This window comes from Tasmannia lanceolata, unplaced genomic scaffold, assembly GCF_043159265.1.
Source record: "Tasmannia lanceolata isolate RefF3 unplaced genomic scaffold, GAP_Taslan_0.1 ptg000019l, whole genome shotgun sequence".
Classification (NCBI taxonomy): domain Eukaryota; kingdom Viridiplantae; phylum Streptophyta; class Magnoliopsida; order Canellales; family Winteraceae; genus Tasmannia; species Tasmannia lanceolata.
Window position 1 is genome coordinate 12216936 of NW_027518696.1, and position 24104 is coordinate 12241039.

The 24104-nt window shown below is 38.1% G+C and overlaps 3 protein-coding genes and 1 pseudogene across 3 annotated transcripts; 1 reads left to right on the plus strand and 3 right to left on the minus strand.

The window, feature by feature from the left end:
* Positions 1-11276: 11276 nt before the first annotated feature.
* On the minus strand, positions 11277-11735 carry LOC143852319 (pectinesterase inhibitor 28-like). The gene has a single exon (XM_077361709.1). The coding sequence runs from the start codon at positions 11733-11735 to the stop codon at positions 11277-11279; it is 459 nt and encodes a 152-aa protein (XP_077217824.1).
* A 2425-nt stretch (positions 11736-14160) lies between these two features.
* On the minus strand, positions 14161-14703 carry LOC143852320 (pectinesterase inhibitor-like). The gene has a single exon (XM_077361710.1). The coding sequence runs from the start codon at positions 14701-14703 to the stop codon at positions 14161-14163; it is 543 nt and encodes a 180-aa protein (XP_077217825.1).
* Positions 14704-16720: 2017 nt separating this feature from the next.
* LOC143853319 (TPRXL) lies at positions 16721-17910 on the plus strand. Its single transcript, XM_077363043.1, has one exon. The coding sequence runs from the start codon at positions 16807-16809 to the stop codon at positions 17695-17697; it is 891 nt and encodes a 296-aa protein (XP_077219158.1). The 5' UTR covers positions 16721-16806; the 3' UTR covers positions 17698-17910.
* A 3540-nt stretch (positions 17911-21450) lies between these two features.
* On the minus strand, positions 21451-22738 carry LOC143852762 (RING-H2 finger protein ATL2 pseudogene; annotated as a pseudogene).
* Between the last annotated feature and the right edge of the window lie 1366 nt (positions 22739-24104).

The window sequence follows — 24104 nt, forward strand, 5'->3', positions numbered from 1 at the left end:
TTTAAGAAATTGAAATGAATACGGGCGAATGAATGCCTACTCGATAAGAATGTTGTTAATCTGTTTTGTTTTTTTATTTGACACTGCAAGAAAACACTCTACTTTGCGAGAAACTTTTGATCCTGGGCTTAAAGAAATGTAAATAAGAAGAATTCACCTTGCAATTTTCTAGCATCTACTATATCTTCATGCAGATTTTATCTCATCCAATTGTTACAAGTGGGGGCCATTGCCATCACCCTTCAAAATGTCATGCCAATTGATTCGAAGCTATGCACATAGTCTTTCGTTGCAGTTGTATTTTCTGTATGTGTGCTTATTCTTTTCCTTTGTCTACATTATCAGACACTTTTATACAGCTTTGCAGTCTTCCACATTGTTGGTGTTGTATCCATCATACCATACTGGTTCTTTTTGAGGAGGTTTTCATTGCTACCTGTATGTAATTGGGAACATGACTATTTTCACATTAATACACATTTCTGTTACCTTCTAGCATGAGTAGAAGATTGACCCATTGGATTCCAATTTCCAGTCACCCTTTTGTATTTAGGAACCGTATAGTGTCTCATCTCAGCTACAACTTATACTTTCTTGCTTTCAGAGGATTATTATCAGTACATGTTGTATGTGTTGTGTGGCGTGGCGGAGGAGACAGTGGACCATCTCTTCATCCACTGCAGTTTTCCCAGGGCGATTTTGGGGCTTCATTCCTGGTATATTTGTTGTCATTTGGGCCTTTCCAAATTATATAATAGATCTTGTCGAGGATTGGGCTTTTGCGCCTTGGCCCATTATGGGCAAATTGTTGTAGAATCTAAGTTTTAGAGTCTTATCTCTCTTGGTGATTATGTGGTTGATCTTGGAGGAGATGAACAAAAAGGATATTTTCAAGGGGCCCAGTAGAGGAGTTCATAATATCCAACGACAGGTTCATTCCTATATGGTTCGTTGGCATCCATTTTTTTAGATTGCAAAAGGTTTCTACGGGTCCTCCATCTGCTTTTTGTTTGATGTGATCAGCTTAAGCGTGGTCCATGTTGATCGTGGGTCCCCTAGACTTGAGTTCATCAAGCTACGAACTTTAATGCTTTAGCTTTGGTTACGTGGGACCTCTCGATATTGGCAGCTTACTTTGTAGCTTTGCAATTTTCATTACTTGGGCTTATACTGGCCCAATTAGCAATATTTATTTCGATAAAGTAGAAGTTCCCACTCTTTTGAGAGAGATTCGTCCGGGGAACTCCCTCTGTTCTTTTATGGTGGAAGGGGACTCTCTCAACATCATCCGATCAGTGAAAGATGGAACACAACATTGATGCCTTGGAGGAGATCTTAGATAAAGTGAAGGAAACACAACGTTGTTTCAACTATTTTCTACTCAGCAAACACCAAGGCAGATCAATTGGCTCGATTTGGAGTGTGGATAGAGGGGTTTGTGAGGTCATCGATCACCTTACGCCTTGAGAAGTCTTTTGTAGCTCATGCTTTTGTTTGGTATAGCCCTTGAACAGCTCGATAGAGTTTTTTTGTCCTTATACTATTAATAAATCTTCACCATTCGAAAATTAAAACAATTTGCTTATAACTTTGAGGTAGTGCATTTGAGGAGACCTTTGATGCGGCGTCCCATATCTTCTTCCACAAAAGCTCGCTTCCACAAGGCCTTTGAAGTGTCTTTTGTTTAATTCACTTAAGTCACTTAAGTGATGTTTTAACAAAAGAGAGGGCCATCTATTTCCCACATAATGTTTAAGTGGGACGAGAGTTAAGTCATAGGAAGGGGCGGTATTTAAGTCTTTTCTTCTATTTTTACTTTAAGTCAATTTCAAGTGAATTGGGCCCATCAATGTTTACCATTAAAAAAGGGGGAAATAACTTTAAGTCGCAGGGTGATAGTTTTTTTCGCTATTTCGTAGGTTTTTGTGGGGGGACCCTTGGGAAGTTTATGCTTTTGTATAAAGGATTCTCTTGAGCCACTAGAGTTACTTTTGAATCCATATACATGATGATGTAAAGCCTTAGGGGTAAAGAGTTTATGTTATTATGAATGAAAAGTAGCTTTGCTTTGAAACATCGTGGAGGATTTCTCTTCGATGGGTTTTGGGTGTGATGCTCTAAGTCAACCTAAGGTGTGATGCCTTGGAACATGCATCTTTCTTTTCTTCTATTTGGAGTTAATATCTACATCTTGTTTTGAATGGCATAGTATCTACGTCTTTCTCGTCGAGAACTTGAAATCTCATTTGAAACTATGTTTTTAAAATTCAAAAGTACCCGTGGGATATTTTCTTTGACTCAAAATTTGATAAGGAAGTAAGTGATCAAATCTTATTTGGATCCCATGTCGGATTGAGTTAATCTCAACCATCAGATTTATAGATCGATTTGTTCTCAGGATCTAACAGTTATATTTTGTTGATTTCACTGTAGATTGGTAAGAATACCCTAGATCCGAGATTTAAGAGCAAATTAATGGTTAGATGTGATTTTATATTCAGAAAGTTTACTAAAAGTCTAAAACCCTTGATCAATTATATTTGGGTGAGTTTTGCCATAGATAGGCTAGATTTGTGAGAGTTTTGCAGAACGTCCCTCTTCCTAGTTCCCCATCAATTTTGGTATCACAGTTGCAAGGACTAGTATTAGATACTAGTTTAATCAAGGAAATCGTCTCCTTCCCTATTGGTTGTGCATCACTTTAGTATCAGAGCTACAAGAATTAGTTTTCTTTCCCATCAATCCCACATCAGTTTGGTATCAGATTGAGGTTCAAATGGCTGCTTGAAATAGTGGTACCTATGGGGAATTTTAATAGATTCTAGGTTAAAAAATCACATAGCTATTCGAATTAGTGGGATTAATAAGGGAAGATTGACTGTTGATAAAGACCTTGATGAGGAGGATGACATCCCACAGATAAACGTAGTGAGACATATTTTGGCCACTCCAAAACTAGAGGAGGCTGAAGATTGACTTTTTAGCACTATCTGCTACACTGGTGTTAGCTATGGGGAAAAATTATGCCGTCTGATTATAAATGACGAAAGCGACATGAATGTTCTATTGCAGAGCATCAATGGGTGCTAGAAGCTGACTCCAGAACAACATCGAAGTCCGCATAAAGCTGCATGGGCTGACAAGAACACTCTCCTGGTAACTCAAAGATGTCCGATTTCTTTTAAATTTGGCGTTTGTCATGATTTAGTATGGTGTTCTGTTTTTTTTTTTTTTTTTAAATGACAAATTTTCATTGATACTATGAAGAATACATTGGGGACTAGGAGTCCCAACTGGCATTACATAGTATCAAATAAACTGGCCAGGGCATACCCTGATTTAGTATGGTGTGCTGTTATTCATCTCTATGTTGAAAATATACTACTTGGTAGCTCTGGATGTATGATAGGGAAGTGTTCCATAATGGTCGAGCAAACATTTACTTCTTTTGGTATAAGCATATTATATTGAATCCCTTGAATGTAACAGAAATCAAGATATGGAAACCCCTGCATCTTTGGTGGTCAACGTGGAGGGGTATACTATGGGATTTATGACGACGTGCAAAGAGATACCGTCTACCTAAAGATACAGAATAATTTACGAATGTATTTTGCAAAGAAAACTTTCAAAACTTTACTTTCTTCAGTTGCTATTATTCAACCAGGTTTGCATGGGTTGATTGACTGTAAAGGGCTTAACATCAATGGCTAGACGAAAGCTACAATCTTTATCCATATTCCATAGTCAATTTTGCGTCTGCTATTTGAGGATAAAGGTAACAATTACTACCCAATGTGTCGAGAGAGGAAATATTGTTAGTTAGCTACGAAAATGTCAGATGGTGGCAAAAGAAACCAGTGCTTTATGCGACTCTTGGGTTGGGAAGATTATGTATTCAATGATGATGTAGTTGCTATTACACCAGTGGGACGCCTTGTCCCATCATGTAATAAAAAAAGGGCGGCCCAGTGCACGAGGCTTCCGCCATTGCGGGGTCTGGGGAGGGCTAGATGTACGCAGCCTTACCCCTGCTTTGCAGAGAGGCTGTTTCCGTGAAACCAGTGCTTTATAAGGAGTTTTGATCAATGAGTACTCAGTTGACGCAGTCTGGGGAGTCAAAGGAGTTTTGATCGACTTTGTAAAGCAAAATACGGACTTGGGCAAGAACGCAGTCAAGGTAAAAGGGAGTCAACTCGGGTGAGTTGATGATGACGTGGGGGGTTTTGAAAATTTTCTTTAAGTACACCCTTTTTAACTTGTTGACTTATTTTGTTTATTTATTTATTAGGATAGCTCTTCCAATGCCATTCAAAAAAAAAGAAAGAAAGAAAAGATAGCCCTTCCTGTCTGTAGGAGTGATCTTTAAGACAGCTTAAGACCCTTAGGTAGATTTCATGAAGAGTTAAACCTCGGGAAGTGGGCTTCAACTATTGTGTGCATTGGAGATGTCACACATCAATGTGCAGGTGGCATGTTTAGAATACCAAAATTGTTCTGATGAGCACTTTTGTGAAAGAGCTGCTGTTTGATCTGTGTAAGTTTCTTTTTTGCTATTATAAAAAAGAAATAATTTGAACAATCTAATTTTATTTTTTCATAATTCTATTAATTAGGTCAATTTCATCTACTCAACTTCATTGGGGTTCATCATATACAACCATATATTATAAGATCTCAATTACTGATTATAGATGTGGCTTTGGAAGTGTCTGATTTGCAGAAATGAGCCAGTGCTTAGATTTATAAGATAGTAAAAAATTACCTACATGTAGTTATTAATTAAAACAGTGAGATATAAGTCTACTAGATCTGTTATAAAAGAAGAAGTGCACTACAGAAGGCAATCATTAGGTTCGTTATTTTTAGCTCCTAAGCTATTCTAACCTTTTATCTGGCCATTGAAACTTTTCTATTCCTTCCTCACACGATGAACTGTACTTTGTGCGCATGCTCATCTTACCTTTTTTTGACAATACATTAGAGGGAAGAGCAAATTACAAGGGAGATACACCCAGACCTAGTGCTGAGAACTGTGTAGTTCTGTATTTTATGCACCTATACTATGTGTATTTCCAAGGAAATGACAGGGCACTACATATGGTTAGCTGAGATCTGAACCGTCATTTACCTGTGATTGTTGGATATCCCACTAAAACCCTCGTGCTACGCACAGGGAACAAAGAAAACGTAGAAAAAGTAAATGAGGAAGAGGTGGAAGATGGAGGAGATGCGGTAGTAAAGGTTGTGGATTATTAACCCAAAAAACAACTACAAAAAACTCCAAACAAATTAGCACATTGATTGCAAAGAAACACCATTCGAACAAGATTTAACCAACATCCAAAATCTGATATCTCCCAAATAAAGGGTGAAGATTGGTGCATTGGACAATGATTGCGCCTGCTAAAATTTATCACTTGAAGCTTATTTATGTATTGCAAACAAAAATCTGATAGAAGGACGGCCACTAAGCATAGCTATGTCTTTAAACCACAGGAACTCCTTCATCACATTCACATGATCATATGAACGAAGAATTGTAATGGTGGATCTACCATATAAATAGTTTGGGAAAAAACAATCACCCTAACTTATATAAAGAAGCAACTTGTGTTGACATTTGAACACTTGTAATTTTATTTCTTATTATTTCTGTCTTTTGAATTCAAAGATTCCATGAACCAATGACTTGCATGTGATGGACAAAGATTGAATTTTAAATATGTTTATTATAATCAGCTTGGAATTCATTGAACAAAATTTACACAATTGTTTTTTGCATTAGTCACAGTGACTTCGGATTTTCTGCATAATCTGTTATATTGTCTTTGAAAATCATTCAACGGAAAACCAATGACAATGCCAACAATGATATAATTTTCTCAGAAGACAGTGGTCACCACTGTTATAATTGAGCTCATAATGTGTCTGTAATCTGGAAAAAAATACAGTTACTACATGCTTCTATATGTTGCCAAGCATAAAGAATTATTAGAATCTGGTTTAGATTCTATGTATAAGTAAGCCATAGTAAATAATAAATACAAGTGCAAATATGGCAAATACATGAGCTCACCAGGTTCACAATCTGGAGCAACAAGTCCAACTGGTTAGGTTAAGGGAGTTTTTAACTCAATTTATCGATAAGATAATACAACCGAAACTTAATATTTCTGTGTTTTCTGAAAAAATTCTGAAGGCGGGTATGTTTTATGGAGGGATTTCAGGGCAGTTTATCTATATTTGTAGCAGAATATAGAGGTTTTCATGCCTCAAATTCTGACACAAAACATCATACTATCTGTGATGTTTTCAACCCTTGAATTGAATTCGGCCATGAAAAAGTGCCATCTAATCTACAATCTAAATCTCAGTTTTAAGATCCATCAGTTACGTGCAGAGGTAAAAGTTTTATTCAACGTAGATTGGTCTTGGAACTAGGCATATTTTCAGTTGAAATATAGCTTTTAGGGAGCATGGTTTTACCTCAAGGTGGCAACTGGGCCGTGCCGGCCCGCGGCACACCCAGCATAGCATGCCATGGGCCGTGCCGGCATGACACGCTTGCTACAGTGAAGTGGGCCGTGCCACACGGCACGAAGACGTGGACCATGCCAGGCTGAGGGTTTAGGCATGCGGCACGAAACGGCACGGCACGAAAAGCGGCACGGCACGCTCGGCACAACAAAAAATAGTGTAAAAAGGGCTTTATGTGGTTGTTTTCTAGTGGCTGGCACGACACGGGCCGCGGGCCGTGCCTGGCCCGCGGGCCATGTGGGCAGTAAAATTTAGTGCCGTGCCGGCACGGCACAGCCTGCTTACCACCTTAAGTTTTACCGAGAAAACTCATTCAAAAGGAACGGTTGATCCAACTCAAACAAATAAAAAAATTGGGATTTTTGTTGATTAGTCTCTACATGGCAAAATAATTGCTTATTAGTCCTTAAGAAAAGCATATTAGCTGAACAGTCATACTTTTAGAAAATATTTGCTAAAACATCCCTAAAACACACGAACTTCAATTATCTCCGTTGAAAATTTTAAAATGGCAATTTTACCCCCCAACCCATTTAATCCATTTTAGCGTTTTTTTTATTTCCCTTCCAATATTTTCGATTGTAGGAATTTTATTTGAAAAGTTCGGAAAGGAAAAAAAAACTAAAATTTCTTATTTCTTACAAATGAAAAAGAGATGAGGTAAACCAACCCTATGCAATTTTTCAGTTAGGAACCTTCGGTTTATAATGTTATCCCTCTAAATTAATTAGACATAATTCCCCAATGAAAAAAAATTTCATAGAAATAATTTTCCATCAAGATATTTTCTTGCAATCCAACCAAGACAGGAATTTCTTGGAAAAGTTAGAAACGAAAAATATTCCCAAAATTTCTTAGTTTATTTATCCATGAAGAAAAGATAACTCAAACCGACCCTATTTAATTTATTTTAGAGGGATTTTCAATTTATTTAATTCCTAAAATAATTTTTTTGTTGAAGGTTTTTTGACGAGAATATTGGAAGAGATAATATTTTTGCTTATTTCTTAGTTTTTTCCCAAAAATATTGGAAGGAAAATCCAAAAACGCTAAAAAGGATTAAATTGGTTGGGGTAAATTTGCCATTTTAAAATTTTTAACGGAGAAAATTGAAGTTCATGTGTTTTAGGTAGGGGTGTTTATTCGGTTTTAACCGAACCGAATAACCCCAAAATTAATAACCGAAATAAATTCGGTTAGCTTAAATCGTTAACCGAAACCGAAATTATATTTAACTGAACCTAACCGAAACCGAATTTGTAATTCGGTTAATCGGTTAGTTCAGTTAAAACCGAATTTGTTTCTGTAGATTGTTGAGAATGAGAAAACAAGTTGAAGTATTTATTACAAGACCAGCCGGATTCCGGCAAGCCTTGCCGGAGATGATGATTCTTGGTTGGAAGAGAAGAAAAATCGATCGTTGTTGATTTAAAGGATGAAAAGAAAATAGGAAAAGTGACGCCTGGAATTGGAAGAAAAAATATCTAAAGGGATTGTGGCTGACTTTTAGGGTTGGTAATACATATGAAGAGTTTTGTAGGAATAAAGGAAAAAATGACGATAAAAGTACCTAGAATGGTTGATTTTTGGGGATGAAGAGTCGTGTAGATAGAAAGGGAATAAAGGCTTTCGTAATATACATGAAGAGTTGTGTAGGAATAGGGATTTGGTAATACTTGCGTGTGTGGAGGGAGGAGTGCCACGTCGCAGTAGCTGTCACCACTAAAAAAAATCCTTCCCGCTTATTATACCATTATAGTAGATAAATTGAATTTCAAATTCTCTTGTCTCTATCCTCTCTATGTCAGATGTCAGGTCTTAGTGCGTGTTTGGCGTTTGAAACACCGTTTTGGGGCCAAACGGCCGTTTGGTAGTGTTTGGGTCCTCAGCCACCGTTTGAAATGCCGTTTGAAACACCGTTTTGAACCCTCAAAACGGTGTTTTGCAAACGGAGGGGGGAAGGTCCGTTTGCAAAACGCCGTTTTGAACGGAGTTTTTGGGCTGTGGGTTTTTACGTGTTTGCCCTCACCAAAACCCATTTTTACGTATATGAGTGCGATTTTATGCGTCAAATACCAAAAAAGTGGAGGTGTTAATATCATTCTTGAGGACACAACTTTGTTAAATTGTTAATATTTAATTCAAAACAAGGGGCTGCTGATATTATTATATGATCTCTTAATTTTGATTTTTTAAAGACAAAAGAATTAAAAGAAACCCTAGTTTCTTACTTTCTTCATCTACTTTGCAAAGTTACAAACCCTCTCACTCCTCACTGCCTCAGCGCCTCCACTCGTCCGTCAAATCTAGCAAATCCGGACGTTAAGAAGAAGAAGGAGAAGAACCCCAAAGGTAAAGCCATTTTTGTTTTGTTTTGGCAATGATGTTTAATTTTAATAGTGTTTGAATAAGATCCTAATGACCTTTTAATATTGGGCCTAATGAGAGAGTAGTTGAGTTACATTGAGGCCAACCAAACAATGCCCTTTTTGGTCATTTTACCACTAAAACTCCGTTTTAGGGCATTTGCAACCAAACACACAATACCTCCGTTTGCCGTTTAAAACGCCGTTTTGATTTGGCCAACCAAACATGAAAATGCCGTTTGGCAAACCGCCAAACACACCCTTGGTTGACAAAGAAGACAAAGAATATATATAAAATAATATGCAAGATTAAAAAATGGGGTGTTATAACTTATAATATACAAATGGTGTACTCTCATCAGTTCTTTAGCAGACAAAGAAGATAGAAAAAATATATATAAAATAATATGCAAGATTAAAAAATGGGGTGTTAGGTGTAACATGTAAGAGCATTATTTTATGCCATACAATTCGGTTCTTCGGTCTAGAATAATTTGTTGTTTAAACTGAAACCGAAACCGAAAACCGAAAAAACAAGATTTATTAACTGAAACCGAAATAAAAATAACCGAAACCGAAATATAATTCGGTTCGGTAGGTTCGTTCGGTTAAAACCGAATAGTGCACACCCCTAGTTTTAGGGGCCTTTTAGCAAATATTTTCTAAAAGTAGGACTGTTCAAATAATATGCTTTTCTTAGGGACTAATAAGCAATTATTTTGCCATCTAAGGACTAATCATCAAAAATCCCTATTGCGTGATTCCCTAATCCAATTTGGTAATTCAAATTCTAATTTACCTTTTAATACAATCACAAATGTATATTCATCCTCAAACTTGGCATTGAGAGGTAAAGGATTAAACCCTTTTAAGAAATATAGTTTTTAATGGGAATTCGCCTTGGAATTGGAGCTCAGCATATTTTCAATAGAAATATAGCTTTTAAGGAGCATGGTTTTACCTAGAAAACTGAATTTTTAAAACCTGCGGAAACAGGTTTAAAACATCACGGTTTTCTTCATTTTCTGTGGCAGGAATCCGGCCAAGCTTTGAATTCTAAAAACTGCAGATTGATGCTAATTCAATTTGTTTTGGAAGTAAAAGCTGCTTTTTCTTCATTGCAGATTAAGCAATTAACTAACTGAACACGGTGATAGTTGAAACCTATTTGAGCAACATAAGTACACTTTGTTTTTATGGGTAAGATGGGGTTAGGCAGACTCCTACCAGTGCATTAAATATTCCTAAGTAGGTATATATCTGTCTAAGCCAGAGAAGAGACAGCTCATTTCTAGCAAGCACCTGCCAAACACGAATTTATTCTATTTGACTAAGTTTTGGGAAAATTCTAGCAAGCACCTGCCAAATACGAATTTATTCTATTTGACTAAGTTGGAAAATTCATATGTATTTGCCCACATTTATGTTTTACAGTTCAATGAATGTCTCATAAAGCAACAAATCATTGTCCATGCTTGAAATAAAGCATACAACAGAGCATTAGCTCTATCATTTCTAAAGCTATTAAAACCACTATTCGCAGCCCCAATTGACATTGGGTAAGAATACGCTACTCACGTAGTTGATATTGTTTGATTGTGAGGTTTTCAGTAGGGTTGCAACTTGGGTCGGGTTTTACCCGACCCGCATCGACCCGACCCAAAAATAACATGGGTCGGGTTTAGAAATCATGGGTCTTGGGTAGGATCGGATTCTAAATTGGAAAACCCGACTCAAGGTCGGGCTGGGTTTAAGGAAAAAAAAACCCGAAACCCAATCCGACTCATATGGGTGTACTGTGACTTTCTTAAATATCTCTTGGATAACATGGAAGATTATTTCCCAATATATTGAGACAATTGTTTTCATTGAGATGATCATGTCTGTTTTGTGAAAATATAGTGTCCATCTTATATTTATACACTTGAGGATATAAATTTAGAGATTTTTGGTATGAATATTTGTTTTTTTTCCCTACAATCTTTAAAATTAGTCACTATCCCACGCTAAAAAAATGATAACCCGTCCCGGCCCGAGATAATTCTCGGGTAGGGTAGGGTTTTGGAACACTCGGCCCGCCCGACCTGAGTTGCACCCCTAGTTTTCAGTCTAGGATCAATCCATCTATCTATAATATAAGGTGTCTCTTTCCTTTGTCATTAGTTTTCTTGCCATGGAAGATTTTTCCGAAATGGGAAATAGATAGATGCATTTTCATGCATCCAAGCAAGCATAACTCCCACACTCACAAGAAAAGAATAAACAAAAAAGCATTGAACAGTTAAAAAACATTATTATTAAAAAAAAAAGAAGATAACTAATTGATCAACAAGCAAAAGAAATACTGAACTAGGAAAATAGCTATTACAATCAAGGAAGGAGATGGAGAATCACATGAGCAATGCTACACAGATTTTCAAAAACCTCACTCCGACCCTTTATTGGTGATTCAAGAGGGGGTGGTCTTGTAAATGACCGTTCGCAGTTTTGAATTTGATTTTCAGCACTGTATAACCAACCATTGACGTCGATATATTGCTTGGATTCCATACTTAAGACAGCCCCTTTCAGATATTCCTTGACTATACCATACATAGGGCCACAAGCGGATAATAAACGCCCCTTCAGTTGTTCGTCGTTGGTTCCATTAACCAGTGTAGAGATTTGCGTGATGGTACCTTTGGCGTTAGATGTGGCTAGCTTGAGAAAAATGGTAGCAAAGACGGCAAGATCTCCATTAGAGCTTCGAGGATCAGATTCAAGAGACGAGACACAGAGGTCGTAGTAATCAGTTTTGTTGCAGGTCTGTTGGATCAAATCAGTGCCCATTTGGGTCACATTAGCTGAGGACTGAGAGAAGGAGAGAGCAAAAAGAAAGAGAGAGAGTAGAAAGAAAGGAACTATTTTTGCCATGTTTTTTTTTTTCTGTGGGGTGAATGGAACAAGAGTTGTCTTGTAGAGGAAGGACTATTAATAAAATAATGGGCTTCTTATTTTGTACCAGGGGATCAATGGATGAAGGGTTGTTGGGGTAATTTAGGTAGATTTCTCTTTAAAAATGCAGATTCAGTTTGAAACTTTTCTTTAAATGCAGATTCAGTTTGTATTGCTTAATAGCTGAATTGTTTCATTGCCTTTTCAGCCACGTGTTGTGTAATTATGATCTTACCGTTTTAGAAAGTCATTTAACGGCTGTTTTGATAAAGGGAAATTTATTTTAGTTAGATCATTCTGCATTGAATTTTTTCATAAAAAATCAATTTTTTTTCTCATTTTGAAGGTGGGATTTTATTTTCTATGGAATATTTATTTTCATGGCAAGTTTTATTTTCCATAATTTTCTTTTCCCTAGATCGAAAGTCGAAACACATTTGAAGGTCTTCTTCACAGGATATATGATTATATGTATTACCTGTCGGAATTTTAAATCATTTAGGCCACGTTTGGATTCCAGCAAGATTTAAATTTGGATTTAATTGATATTTTGAACTAGATCAGATCCATAGAATTTCCAAATGAGTTACAACAGTGCAAAAAATTCTAATTTTCAAATATTTTATGCGAGACATTATTTGGAAATCAACGTTTGTGGCAACTTCCGTCACCATCGCTGCTCCTCGACGTTGCTCCGGAAGCAGCGAGGCATCCCTCCCTCCCTCCCTCTCTCTCTCTCTCCCTCTCTCTCTCTCTCTCTCTCTCTCTCTCTCTCTCTCTCTTTCTCTCTCTCTCTCTCTCTTAAAACATGATCATAAAGATGATTGATGTGTTGTGTATCCAAAACTCAAATCCAAATCAAAATACAAATACATGAGGTATCCAAACAGACCCTTAATGTATTAAAGATTTTGTCTATATGTGAATGAAAATTCGAACCTCATCAGGTTGCAATATAACCTTTGTCTCTTTATATTCCTTTCGTAACATGTTTACTGTTTGGCTGGGAATTGCTAGCTTTATATTCCTTTCGTAACATGTTTACTGTTTGGCTGGGAATTGCTAGCGTCCATTGCAAAAAGCCATTTCACGGCTGGTCTGTCACATGTCAGACCACCCACCTCGTGAATGGAGCCAAAAGCTGTTGTCTTTATTCACGAGGTGGCTGGTCTGACATGCGACAGACCAGCTACAAAATGTCTTTTGTGATGGACCCTAGCAAATCCGTTACTGTTTTATACCTTTTACTCTTACTTTTACTAATGTTTTAAGAGTGTTTTACCTAAGTTTTGAATGTTTTAATGAGTTTTTGCTCTTTACTTTAGAAAAGGTTTTATGGTTTGATGGGAGAAAGACGTTTGGGGCTGAGAAGAAAAATTTGTATAGGGTAGAAATTTTTCTCTTGGCACACACAAAAGGCTCCATTCTACTCTCCCTCTTGATTTGCTCTTCTAGACTTGTCTTCACAAGTTTTTGATCTTTCCCTGATTTCACTGATTGGCCTCTATATGCAAATGAGACATTAATGTCTCTTTTGAAAACATTATCTATGTCATTTGTAAAGCTATTACATCCATTACCTGCAAATTAACGTATTTAGGGTCTAAACCATTTCTATTTAGGAAATGGAGAGCATGGGACCTGCAATGAGAATATGCCATGCCTACACAAAAAATTACTTTTGTTGATTTTCCTAAATCTAAGAGGTTGCTCATCTCACTTGGCATGTTGTGTAAAGAATCAATTGTTCGGTATACTGTTTTAGGTCCACGGTTTCCCTAGCATTACTCATTCTATTTAAGATTGTTTTTAGATGTGTCCAAAGAGTCCCCAATTGAGATTGGGTAAAAAATGCACTAGTCACGCAGTTGATATTGTTTGATGGGATTTGCTAGGGACCATTAGACATTTCATGGAGCAGCGGTTGCACAAGAGAGCACCCGCTTCAGATGAATTAAATGGTATCAGACAAAATCTGAGCATATGTGGCTGCTCTCTCATGCAATAGCCCTTCTGCAAAATCCCTTGTTTGATTGTGAGATTTTCAGTCTAGGACCAATCCAGCTTTCTTTCTTTTGTCATTAGTTTTCTTTCCATGGAAACTTTTTCAGAAATGGGAAATAGGTAGATGCACTTCCATGCACCCAAGCAAGCATAACATAACTCTCCCACTCCAAGGAAAGAATAAACAAAAGCATTGAAGTGTTTAAAAAACAACATTATTATTAAAATAAAGATGCTACTGTGATCAACTAGCAAAAGAAAATACTCCAAATACTACTTTCTCTGATTGATGGAACTAGGAAAATAGATATTACAATCAAGTAAGTTGATAGAGAATCACATGAGCAATGCTACATAGATTTTCAAAAACCCCACTCCGAACCTTTATTGGTGATTCAAGAGGCGGCGGTCTTGTAAATGAACGTTCGCAGTTTACGACTTGATTTGAAGAAGCCCATAACGAATCACGGACCTCGATATATTGTTTGGATTCCATATATAAGAGAGCCTCTTTCATATTTTCCATGATTATAACATACATAGGGTCACAAGCGGATAATAAACGCCCCTTCAGTTGTTCGTCGTTGGTTCCATTAACCAGCGTAGAAATTTGCGTGACGGTGTCATTAGCGGTAGATGTGGCTAGCTCGAGAAAAATTGTAGCAAATATGGGAAGATCTCCACTAGTGCTTCGAGGATCGGATTCAAGAGACGAGACGCAGAGGTCGTAGTAATCGGTTTTGTTGCAGGTCTGGTGGATCAAATCAGTGCCCATTTGGGTCACATTAGCTGAGGATTGAGAGAAGGAGAGAGCAAAAAGAAAGAGAATGATTAAAAAGAAAGGAACCATTTTTGCCATGTTTTCTGTGTAGTGGGTTTAATGGAACAAGAGTTGGGTTGTAGAAGAAGGTTCTTGTTTTGTATCAGTGGATCAATGGATGAAGGATTGTTGGGCTAATTTAGGTAGACTTCTCTTTAAATTGAGATCTTCTCACATAAGGGTATGTTTAAAATGGTATCTTGAAGGCTTGTATGCGAATCCTCTTTGATTGTTTTCTTCTTTTGAAACTTTCTTTAAATGCATATTCAGTTTGCATTGCCTAATAGCTGAATCGTTTCATTGCCTTTTCAGTCACATGTTTTGTTATTATGATCCTACCGTTTTAAAAGACATTTAACGGCAGTTTTGATAGAGGGAAATATTTTATTGGAAATTTATTTCCATTTAAACGAAGCTTCCAGCATTTAATTAAATCATTTGCATTGATTTTTTTCATAGAAATGGAATTTTTTTTCTCGTTTTGAAGGAAAATTGTAAATATACTAGACCCTGGAATTTTATTTTCTATGGAATATTTATTTTTTATTACAAGTTTTATTTTCCATAATTTTCTTTTCCCTAGATCGAAACACATTGTAAGTCTTCTGTTCAGCACAGGATATATGATTATGCCATGTCTGATAACCTGGAATTTTTTTTCATAATAAATTAGTTTCTGCTAGTGGTGAGAGAGGGTAGGGTGTTAACGTACGTATAAAAGATTAAATAATGCAATCCAACGGCTTAAGCTTGTAGAGTAATTGGTTGTTTCACATGGCATTAGAGCCACAAGTTCTGGTTCAAAACTCTTTGATATTAAAAATCCACATGTAATGGCCATCTCAAAAAAGAAGCCACATTTGCCATGTGTAGACTAACCTTAAAAATAGGGGTCACACGTGAGGGAGAGTGTTAAAGTATAAAAGATTAAATAATGCAATCTCCAATTGCTAATGCTTTTGGAGTTTTTGTTTCACATTGGGCAGGTGGGAGGAGATATTTGAGAGCCTGGGATTGAGTAGAGCATGAGAAGTGGCTAAAAATCAGGAAAAAGTCGATCATATTTTGAGTGGGGTATTTTGTTTCTTGGTTTTTCAAGCTTTTTCTTACCCTCTCTTCACTCAGTCACTCTCATATCTATCCCTCTGCCACCTTCCCTCACCTTTGGGTAAGCTAATATTCCCTGGAAAAAAAAAAATCTGGGTAGCCAAACATGCCCTTAGTTTTTACAATTAATAACCATTTCAATAATTTTTGATTTCTTGTCTGGTTTACAAATAGTTAGGGGAAATGATATCAACACTCACATGTTATAATAAGAGGCGCTCAATTCTCTTGTTGTTTAGTATTTCAAGGGCTTGAAAGAGCTTTTTGAAAAGTGTAATATCCTTCTGACAGCCCTTAAAATACTAGACGATAAGAGAGTTGAGCGCCTGTTATAAAATCGTTTGAGAGTTGATATCATTTCCCATAGTTAGTGAGAAGTTGATGGATTATTCATCAAAATTATGGTTAATTCAGAAAATACTAGTTTGATTTCTCATCAAAATTATGGTTAATTCTGGATAGGGTGGGGCCCACCATTCTCGACCTTATGTTTTGATGGTTTGGGTCTCACCATCTCCAGCCAAGCCCATGCAGAGTGTGTTAACATTTATTTATTTATTTCCCCACCGGACTTCCTACATTTCCACATTACTTTGGACGGGCATGAGACACCATGCGTGCAACACTTTCGTGATCGAGACCAAGGCTTTGTTATTCATCCTTGAGTTGGGGGAGGTGAAGGCTTATCTACTACAAAAAGGAATAATCTTCTAAACCATTACCATGTCACAATCTCATCCACACGATCAAGGCACACAAAGAATCAATGGCTATGCCAAACTCTGAAAGAACACCTTTAACACCATTGCTAATTATGAGTCTAAGTTCATCAATCCTGGTAGGACCGGCTAAAAAGTGTTATATGTCTATATATATCCGTTGGGCAACGGTTGCAAACCCGCCTATGTAATTCAAAATAGATGAGAAAAAGTAAAAAGTCACCCCACTAATACTTTTTGATTTTACAATTGAATAAAAGCCTTGCTTAGTCCTCTCCTTATCGTGTCTTGGTGTGTCCCTTTCATTTGAACATCCATGGGCTCCTGCATTAGTAAATCCAAGTCCTTCCCAAGAGAGTGTGATCCCATCCAAGACAAGCAAGTAGTTTCCCAAGCTCCATCTTTTCCCCCTCACAAAATTGTCCCAAAAAAACGACCTCTATCTCCTCCTCCCCCCTATACACCTACTAGTACTAGTAGTTCTTCATTTACTAGTACTTCTTCTTCTTCTTCATCATCATCATCATCTTCATCATCAATCTCAAAAGATGGGACATTCTCCAATGATTTCTTGTGGGCTTGTATTAGGGATAATCCACACATAATTCAAGTTGATCCAAGTAAGTTAAGCCCCATAAATCCGGCGCTAGCCAAGTTTCCCATCCAATCTTCCCAACAACAAACATCAAAAGTTATAACAGCGCCGCCAAAGCAATCAATTCCTAGGCGTAATGGATGCCAACCACCGAAGAAAGCTCGATCTAGTTCGCCCATTCAAGCGCGACAAAAGTGCTCTTCGAAAAAGGAGCTTGAGAAACACTCACCCATCTCTTATTCTCAGCAAAATTTGGGTTCTCCATCTCCTAGTCGAAGATTCAACGGCGATGGTTGCCGAGGAATTTCGAGCAATATTCCGCCAAAGGAGAGTTGCAAACATGGGTTAGGGTTCACAGGCAGTAAGCCTCTTCCGGTACCTGCGAGGAAGGAGAATCTTCGGCCGATGAGTCCTTCAAATTTGATGAGTCCTTCCAATTTCAGTAGACATGGTTCTCGTTTGCAGAAGAGAGAAACTTGTGTGCACAAAATCCATGGCCAAGTTGATCAAAATGAAGTGGTGGAAGCTCTTTCTCTGCATGACTCCAACTCAATTCCCATGGAAGACATTGTTAACCCTCTTATCTCCTTGGATTGTTTTATCTTTCTTTGAAATTGGTGTGTTCATAGGGATTTATGTATTATTTGTGCATTATAGAGTGTTTGTGATTGTTTGATTGCCTAATAGAAGAAAAAACAGAGAGATAGATAGGTGTTTGCTTATTTACTGAACAAAGTAAAAGAACTGGTATCTTTCATGTCCTTAACATGTCATGCTTACCATGACATAATTTGTTAATTTTGAACAAGTTTTGTTTCACAAGCAGATATTCTGGTTGTAATTATCACTGCGTCTATTATTGGGGGAAGACACTTTTCAGCTATAATGGTGCTATTTCTGAGTAATGTGCAATGCAAAATCTAGGTTGAGCCAAGCTGCTTCAAAATTTTTAGAAGGGTAGCTAAATTTTTGGGCCAAAAAATTATTTAGCTTCTAGGACTTGTGAAAATTTAAGAAATTTTAGTAATTTTTGCTTGATTTTTTAACACATTGTGATCTAAATAAAATTTGTTTTGAGAAATTCTTAGAAAATTGCGAATTGTATAAAGAGTGCTGCTATGGAGACCGAGAGTGCAACCGGAAGTGTAACCTAACAAATCCCCAAATTCCAGATGGCATGGGACGGGTAGTTTTGCCATTTTCATGGAGAAAACAGCCATAAATAAAGGGAAAGATGGCTAATGTGTTAAAAGACTATTTGTTCGGTTCCACTCTCGGTCCCCAGCTCGGTTACCACATCATTATTCTTGTGTAAATTACTAAGTCGTCAGTCTAGAAGTTTCTTATACTGTTCTAAGACTCTCAAATTCATTAGGATAATTTTCATTGGCTCTTACTTAGGGCCGTGATTAACATTTATATGATGTGTGATTGAGATGAAAAGGTAGAGTTGATTTTAGGATCATTTGTGTCAGTGAGAGCCATAGATCACAGTTGTGCTGATATATCTTGATCATTTACTTGTTCTGCATCCTCCAAGCATCTTATATTGTTTTAGGTTAAGGTTGTCTATTCAATGTAGGGCCAGTGAGATTTGGTGACAGTTGATGAGCCAGAGCGGTTAGCTTAGCAACATAAGCTTACACTTAGGGGTGTAAACGGATCGAATTCGAATCGGATATGGCTATATCCGAATTCGATTACAGTATACACTATCCGAATTCGGATTCGGATTCGAATTTGAAGGATATTTAATATCTATTACCGAATTCGTATCCGTCGGATATTTTTCGAATTCGGATATTATCCGTATCCGTTTATCCGGTAAATTGTAACATTTTATTGCAGCAATTTATCTTTCTTCTCCGTCTTACTCCTTAAATAAATTTTCCAAAACCTAAATCCAAACCTCTACCTTTTGTTCACAAAATTAACTCTCAAACCATAAAATATATGAGATCCTCTTCTTCCTTTTAAAACAAAGGCAGAGAGAGAGAGAGAGAGAGAGAGAGAGAGAGAGAGAGAGGCGGTGGGATGGATGATGGTGTTGGTAGTGGTCTTTGGATTTTTTCTTTTTCTTTTTATGTACATGATGGAATGGGTTTGGGCTATTTTGAACAGGGGAAGTATGAGTGCTGATTGTAGAAGATGAAGAGAAATGGGGATGGAGATGGCGATTGGGTTAGAGATGGAGGTGGCTGTGAGAAGGTTGAAAGGGGCGGCGGTGGATTTTGGTGGGGTTGGAGGCACTAAGGAATGCCGAAGATGGTGTCTCAGCCTCCTCCTTTCTCCTCTCTCTTGCTCCTCCTTGCAAACCTTAGAAGTTACCTCTTTTAATTGCATTTTGGGTTTTTATATAACCCTAAGTTGAAAAATTGATATGAGCCGTCCATTTACCATCAATGAATATGGCCTTTTTGCTCAAGAATTCTCTAGAAACTATGACATCTTCTTTCAATCACCATCATCCGTTTGTCTCTTTCATCCTACAGCCCACATTTGTTGCTTCATACAGAAGCAATGTCAAACTCCAAGAATGCCCTTAAAATGAGAGATTACTTCATTTCCTACCCAAAATACTTTTTATTGTTGTTTTTTTCTAAGAAGAAAATTCACTTTTCTTTTAGAAACAAAAGATAGTCTGTCATTATTAAAAATAAATATTAATGATATTATTAATAATAATTAAAAAAGATTTACTTCTCGGATTCGGATGTTAAACGGATCGGATATACCATTTACCAGATTCGCATCCGCTAAGAGCCGGATATCTCATAAACGGATTTGGATAATATCCGCTTGAAACGGATTCGGATAATATTCGCTTGAAATGGATTCGGATGCGGACGGTAATCGAATTTTCGAATATCCATTTACACCCCTACTTACACTAGTAAAGTAGGGCCAAACACTATTGTCTATGTGATGTTGGTAGTTTTCTCGCTTCAAAGGTTAATTAGGGAATCAAAGCTTAATTAGGGAATGGTGTAGTTCGGTAATGTGTGCCCCACCACAGTGAGAGCCAATCCAGCTTAAATTACATAATCGAATGATATGAAGATCCACAATACATCAACGGTTGAGGAGTTAGATCACTATACAAGATAAACAACTTGCAGCAACCAAGAAAAAAGTGGATGATCAGAGGGCCGCATAAACTTCAACTACGTGAGATCCAACAGAGATCAATCAAATCAAGCCAAAAGAGTATCAAATTCCCCATAGAGAGCCCTAAACTTGGATTTGTTTTATCGACAGCCTTAGGATGATGGTCGCAGTCCCAAAGGGAGGTCCCACTTTGTCCCTACAATTCATAAACTATGTTGCCAAACCCTTTCGGGGCCCAATGTAAATAGGCCCAACAAATTTGTTGTGGCCCATAATGTTCGAAAATCCAAAACGTTCATTTGTTGGGCCCCAGTGTAAATGGGCCTTTCCCCAAGAATCAGGATGAAGTCTGGATGGAGTTCACCAAACTCAAGCATGACTAACCCCAGCTTAGATGCAAAGTGGGTTTTGGGTATGTTTTGGTGCACTAGTCACCCACCTACTCCAAGTACTATCCACCTTGCTTGTCTGTACGAGTACATATATAGTTGGTGGACCAAATTCCTAGAAGCCGGCAAGTAGGTGAGCCGAACGTGAACTGCACCTTGGATTTTCTATTCTATAATACAAAAGGGGAAAAATCTTTTAATCCCACACTCCGTCAATAATTCTAGTGCTTTGATAATCATGATTAAAAAGACATCCTTTAAAATGCTAATAAGCCATTAATTTTTTAACCTCTTAGGCCATGTTCGTACCCTTTTGGCCATGTTAATTTGGAGTCGAATCTTATGTTCCAAGCATCGGAACTAGACATACTAAGTTACCCTTCTATGGATATATTCAAAAGTTCTATAATATGAGAGAACTTATATGGTGCCTGACCACAAAACAACAAGGGCGGAGAGAGAACCCCGCCACCATTGATTTGCAATCCAGCAAAAGCCGCCTTTTTTGACATTTTGCTGGATCGCAAATCAAGGGCCGGGGCGGGGTTGTCCCTCTCCACCCTTTATTTTGACAGTCGGGCATCATATAATTTCTCCTATGTATTTTGATGAATGCACTTCTCACTTTATTAAAATGTACGGTTTGGCCTGCATCATAGGATGATCCAAACCGTCCGTTAGATGGGTCACAGCCTAAATATGTTGTCTCCCAAAAATCATTCATCTCTTTTCCCTAATTTTCAGCCACATTTTTTCTTTTCCTTAGTTTTCAGCCACTTCACATCCTATCAAAGAGACAAGTTTACCTATCAAAACAAGGGGTTGCAAGAATGAGCTTCCTCAAAAACCTTAAAATGACACAAATACAAAAACCAGAAGATCAAACCATTTTCTTTCACTTGCTTATTTTCAGAAATACAATTATCTGAATTCTTTCTAAATAAATAACCAATACATTGAATCTATACATTTTCTGTGCTAAATTTTCACACTATAATTCCCAGTCATCTAAGGCAGCTGAACTCCATCCTTGACTATAAAAAAGCACCCGGCCACCCAAAAGTGGGTCCCACCCTCTTCACCTCTGAGCTTGAGCTCCTTGTTCTTCACCACACTCAATATCAGTTTCTGTAGCAAATTCACAAGAAGACACCTTTCTATCCCTACTCAAAATCCTCTTCAAAGACAGAATCCGACTCCCCGGAGATTTCCCCGGTGACCCAAACCCTAATTCCTCTTCCAAAACCTTAATGCTCTCATCACTCCTCGGTGGCACCTCAATCCTCACCCCAACAAACCCTAAATCCTTCTTCCAAAAAGAAGAAGAAGAAGAAGCTGAAGAAGAAGAAGAGGACCCAGTTTGGCACGAATTACAAAGCTCAACAGCCAATGGGGTTTCATGATGGGCCCCACCACCTTCGACCGAAATTAAAGTTTCGGCCGATACGGGAGTCCTACAGAGAGGACAAGTAGAGTGGGAATGAAACCACATGTCTATACAGTCTACATGAAAACTATGTTTACATTTAGGAAGTGTTCGACCATTCTCATTCTCTTCAAACTCAGATAAACACACTGCACACTCAATAGGATCTTGATGGGTCTTTGTAGAGAAAACAAATACAGGGAGGGATCTAAGAACTGATAATTCAAGGCCACGGAAAAGAATAGGGTTTTCATGTTGTTCGCCGGAGAAAACAAGATTGGAAGCTCTCCGGCGTCGGCGCCGGTTCTGTCGCCGGAGGAGAAAGCAACGTGCATAGATATGGAGACAAAGGATGAGGGCAATGATTGTGAAGAGTATGATAATGGCACTTAGCATGATTTTGCCACTAAGAACATATTCTTTTTGGGCACGACCGTATTCTTTTGGGGGAAGGATGGACTCCCTGTGGCCTCCGTTTTGATCTTGTTGATCATGCATTCCCATTTTTTGGGATTGGGTTTTGAATTTTGGTGGGGGTTTCTGGGTTTTTTTTCTTTCTTTCTTTCTTGGGTTTGATTTGGTTGGGACAGATTGGAATGGTGAGGAGGGGATCTGTAACACTTTATATTGTGGTATGTTAGGAAGGAATGAGGGGAGAAGGTTCTTGGATGGTGAGGAGTTCTTTCCTACTAACTTCATTTGGACTATGGAAATGGGTGGAATTATCAATCTGTGTTTTCCGTAAATAAAGCCGTTGTGTTTTTGCCGTAGGCGTGGGGAGTGCTGCATGAGTTGTAGATTGAGGAAATATCTACCCTTCAACAGCTCCTCTTTTGTCTAATGTTGAAAGGAAACTAGTAATGTGATGGGAAATTTGTTGGATAGCAATTAGGATTGTTTAATTAGTTTGACTTGTGTTTTGTTGTTAGTATCAACCCATTCACATACTTAGTGTGGTTGATTTTAATATTAGAGTTTTGTACGACGAATGTTAGTCCACTTCGTTTGAATTTTGTACTGTGTTTCTTATATGATAGGGCCTTGGGCAAACCGAGTTCACCCTATTTGTTTTTGGGCGCTGATATTCCCCCGCTCCCCCCCCCCACCCCCCCCCCCCCACCCCTGACGGCTGGCTAACAGAAACCATTGGTGGAATGGTGGGCCCATCTTTGAACAATGTAGGCCCCGCCCATCTCACACCATAGGATAATCCAAACCGTCCATTTGATGGGCCATAAACGTAAATAGGTTGCGTCCCAAAATATTTTCCCATAGGCGGATCCTAGCCCTCCGATCTAAATAGAAACTACATCTTATGCAACCTCTATAGATTGTAGGGTTGTGATCATCCTACGGAAATGATTTTTGGGGCACAACCTATTTACATTGTGGCCCATCAAATGGACGGCTCGGATCATCCTATGGTCTGGACGGTACACTTCATTTTCAAAAATATGGGTGGGGCCTTAATTGGTGCGAACCACACCATAGGATGATCCAAAACCATGGCGGCTTGGATCATCCTATGTTGTGGACGGTATGCTTCAATTTGAAAAATATCGGTGGGGCCTACGATTGGGCCTTAATGTTAGTGTACGACCAACTCCATAGGATTATCCAAACCATAGACGGCTTGGATCATCCTATGTTGTGGACGGGCCTTAATGTTACTGTACGACCACAGGATGATCCAAACCATTCATTTGATGGGCCAACCCTTTTGGGGGCACAACCCATTTACGTTATGGCCCATCAAATGGACGGCTCGGATCATCCTATGGTCTGGACGGTACACTTCATTTTCAAAAATATGGGTGGGGCCTAAATTGGGCCTTAATGTTACTGTACGAACCACACCATAGGAGGATCCAAACCATGGACGGCTTGGATCATCCTATGTTGTGGACGGTATGCTTCAATTTGAAAAAAACCGGTGGGGCCTACGATTGGGCCTTAATGTTACTGTACGACCAACTCCATAGGATTATCCAAACCATGGACGGCTTGGACCGTCCTATGTTGTGGACGGGCCTTAATGTTACTTTACGACCAACTCCAGATCCAAACCATTCATTTGATGGGCCACAATGTAAATA

Coding starts and splice junctions, on each gene's coding strand:
- LOC143852320 (XM_077361710.1), bottom strand. CDS start 14,703: ATGGCAAAAATGGTTCCTTTCTTTTTAATCATTCTCTTTCTTTTTGCT.
- LOC143853319 (XM_077363043.1), top strand. CDS start 16,807: ATGGGCTCCTGCATTAGTAAATCCAAGTCCTTCCCAAGAGAGTGTGAT.
- LOC143852319 (XM_077361709.1), bottom strand. CDS start 11,735: ATGGGCACTGATTTGATCCAACAGACCTGCAACAAAACTGATTACTAC.